General features: G+C 30.4%; 1 protein-coding gene across 1 annotated transcript; it reads right to left on the reverse strand.

Annotated features, from left to right (window-relative positions):
• Positions 1-612: 612 nt before the first annotated feature.
• On the reverse strand, positions 613-1560 carry LOC116092096 (olfactory receptor 8K3-like). Its single transcript, XM_031373451.1, has one exon. It carries the CDS (start codon positions 1555-1557, stop codon positions 613-615), a length of 945 nt encoding a protein of 314 aa, XP_031229311.1. The 5' UTR covers positions 1558-1560.
• Between the last annotated feature and the right edge of the window lie 1848 nt (positions 1561-3408).

The following is a 3408-nucleotide window of genomic DNA, read 5'->3' on the forward strand; positions in this document are numbered from 1 at the left end:
TATGGCATTAGTTATTGCTTTTGTGATCAGATATGAAGTGATATGAAGAGGAATTGAAGTCGAATCAGGACATAAATATTCTTGTAGAATACAGGTATCTGCATGCTCTGGTATTACTGGTACCTCATTATCAAACTGATAGGCTTCATTTTATTGTGATTAAAATCTTTTAATACAGTTAAATAGAAATGTTTATGGATACCAAATGTATATAAATACAACTATAATAGTAAAGCATTTTCAGACAAGTGAATACACAGATACACATAAACACCAGGTAATTTATTGTATAATTCAAATCACAAAATTAAAATCATAAAACTTCCTCATCATCACAAAATCAAAAAATCATTTGAGACACTTGTCCTCTTTATTTACATATAACAAACACATTGTTACCCTCTTTAGTCTACACATTTTAAAAGAATTTTCTGTGTTACCCCATTTCTTCAAATCTATTCTTTACAATCTTTCTTCTCTTTCCTATTTTCTCCACTGAAACTTATATAGCATTTAAATTCATTTGTTGTGAACTAAGGTAAAGTAAAGTATTACAAGCTGCAATGAAAAACTCAAAACTCTATTAGAAATTCTTGTGTATCATTTTCCCTGTTAGAAATTATTGTGTATCATTTTCCCTGTCTTTCTAAGAGCATATTTTACATCTTTGTTTCTTAAGCTGTAGATCAGAGGATTTAACATAGGGATAATTAATGTATAGAAGATGGAAGCCACTTTGTCAGTGTCAAAGGAGTGACTGTTTTTAGGTTGTACATACATAAAAATCAAAGTCCCATAGAAGACAGTGACCACAGTCAGATGTGATCCACAGGTGGAGAAAGCCTTCCGCCTGCCCTCAGCAGAGTTCATCCTGAGAATAGCTCTGAAGATGAGCAGGTAGGAGCCAAGGATTATCAGAAGAGAGGAAATCAAGTTAATAGCAGATAAAATTAAAATTATCAGTCCGATTTTATCTGTATTTGTGCAGAGTAGTGATATCAAGGGAATACCATCACAGTAGAAATGAGGGATGACATTGTAGCCACAGAAGGATGAAGAGAAGATATTTATGGTGACTATAAGAGAAATAAATACACTGTAAAGGTATGGGATTGCCACGAGTACCCAACATATAATTTGTGACATGATGACATTGTAGAGCAGAGGGTTGCAGATAGCTACATAGCGGTCATAGGACATCACAGATAGAATAAACAGTTCACAAGCAATGAACAGAAGGAAGAAGGCTAATTGTGTAGCACAAAGATGAAAGGAAATTGTATTTTTGCTGACAACAAAATTTGCTAACATTTTAGGTCCGATAGCAGTTGAATAACCAAGATCTGTAATAGCCAGGTGTCTGAGAAAGAAGTACATGGGCGTTTGCAGTCTTGATTCCACTATTGTAAGAATGATCATGCCCAAGTTGCCAACCAGTGAGATCAAATAGATGATGAGAAACAGTCCAAACAATGGGATCTGCAGCTCAGGGCGGTCAGTGATGCCCCCCAGGATGAATTCAGTCACCACTGTGAAGTTTTGGCTCTCCATCTGCATTTATTCAAAAACCTATCATGAGTAGAGTAGCACAGTTTAGAGATTTCAAATATTATCATTTTGTGGATTTTTATTATTCAAATTTATTAAATATAATGTGTCCAAATATGTCATATTAGGTATAAAAAGAAATCTACTAAGAAATCTACTAATCAGCAAGCATGTGGCTTTCAATTAACGTAGACATATATATGAATTTTGGTTCTCAACCAATGAATGTACTATTCAGAGAACATAATTTGTTGCTAACAATGTATGGTTTCTCCAAAATGAATATGAGCAGTTCCTTTAATATAATAGTTTAGCAGTAGTTAATATGAAAATCAAATTAACTTTCTACATCAAATATATATTATGAGCAAAATCCAAACTCAATTTCTGTTACTTTTGGGATCTAGTAATGTTGCTAGACAGCCACATGTATATATGTATAGATAAATACACATGCTATTTTATAATATGTGTTTTATTATATATTACATAAAATATATTACATTTATTTATATATAAAATCTTCAAACTGTAGATAGCTTATGTACATATGAATAAAATTTATTTTAAATTTGCTTTTATTTCTGAAATGATCAAAATAAATTGTGACATTTAACAATGGTATAGTTGTAATAACATGTAAGGTACATGTTAATAGCAATACATATACTTACCGAAATATTTCAAAAGTGCACACAAGACGGCTTTTCTAAGTCGATGTTGCAAATCTGTAGACATGCAGATTGGAATGAGCTGTTATCACCATCCATCTTTATCATATGGAACTTCACTCAGAGCTGTCTTTATTCACATTAACAAAAGTGTTTATAAGTATATCTGTGCCATCCTCTTACATACTGACCTATGATATATATTTTCTTTGGGAAAATGAGATGTATAAAATATTTTTTAACACATATAATACAAAGTATCAGTATGATCTTTTAAAAAACTGAAGTAGAGGTAAGTGATCCAGGGAGTCTTTGCTCCATTAACATAGTTCACAAAGATGATGCACACATTGATTTTAAACAGTCACTTGTTATAATAGTTCACCTGAAAAATGTTCCTTATATATTTGTGTATGTGCATCATACAAGATGGAATGTGTCTTCTTTGTTACATCTGTAATGATGAGCAAATTAGAAGTTAGTTATGAAGAACTGGGTAAATATAAGCTATCCTAGCCTATAGATATCTCAGGCAAGAGGAAATATTCATAGCTTGCTCTTGTTTTGAATTATTTTTGACATATTACTATTTTTATAAAATTGTAAGTAAATCTATTTTATATAAAATCATCTTATTATATTATTTTATTATATTATTATTAATTTATTTTATTATAGTATAATTTGTTTTGTTTCAAGTCAGACACTCACTAAACCTTGGAATCTAGAAAACTGTGAATGAATTGAGGACAGAAATTAAGAGAGTTCATTAAAATTGGCTTATTATCACACACTCAAAATTTCCTTTTAAAACAAGAAATACTATATTACAAATAATTTAATTATTAATAAAATAATTTTAAGTATGTTTGGTAAATATTGTAAAACATGTTTAATGCCTGACACTCTATTAAAGTTTAACTGTGCAGTATATACCACAAAATAAAGCAAAAATGCAGCACCGTAGCATTTGCATGGATATAAGTGGAAACAGAAAATATTTGTTGTGGTTAGCTCAAAGGAACATCTTCCAAACATTCCATAGAACACAATGCAATCAATTTCTATTCTGCAAGAAGGAATGTTTGAATATGTACAATGGAACACAGAAAAAAAAATCACAGGAGGGGAACAATCATTAATTTTATAAAAATATTTATTCAAAAACTATGAAAATATTTTAATAAAA

This window comes from Mastomys coucha, unplaced genomic scaffold, assembly GCF_008632895.1.
Source record: "Mastomys coucha isolate ucsf_1 unplaced genomic scaffold, UCSF_Mcou_1 pScaffold15, whole genome shotgun sequence".
In the NCBI taxonomy this organism is placed as follows: Eukaryota; Metazoa; Chordata; class Mammalia; order Rodentia; family Muridae; genus Mastomys; species Mastomys coucha.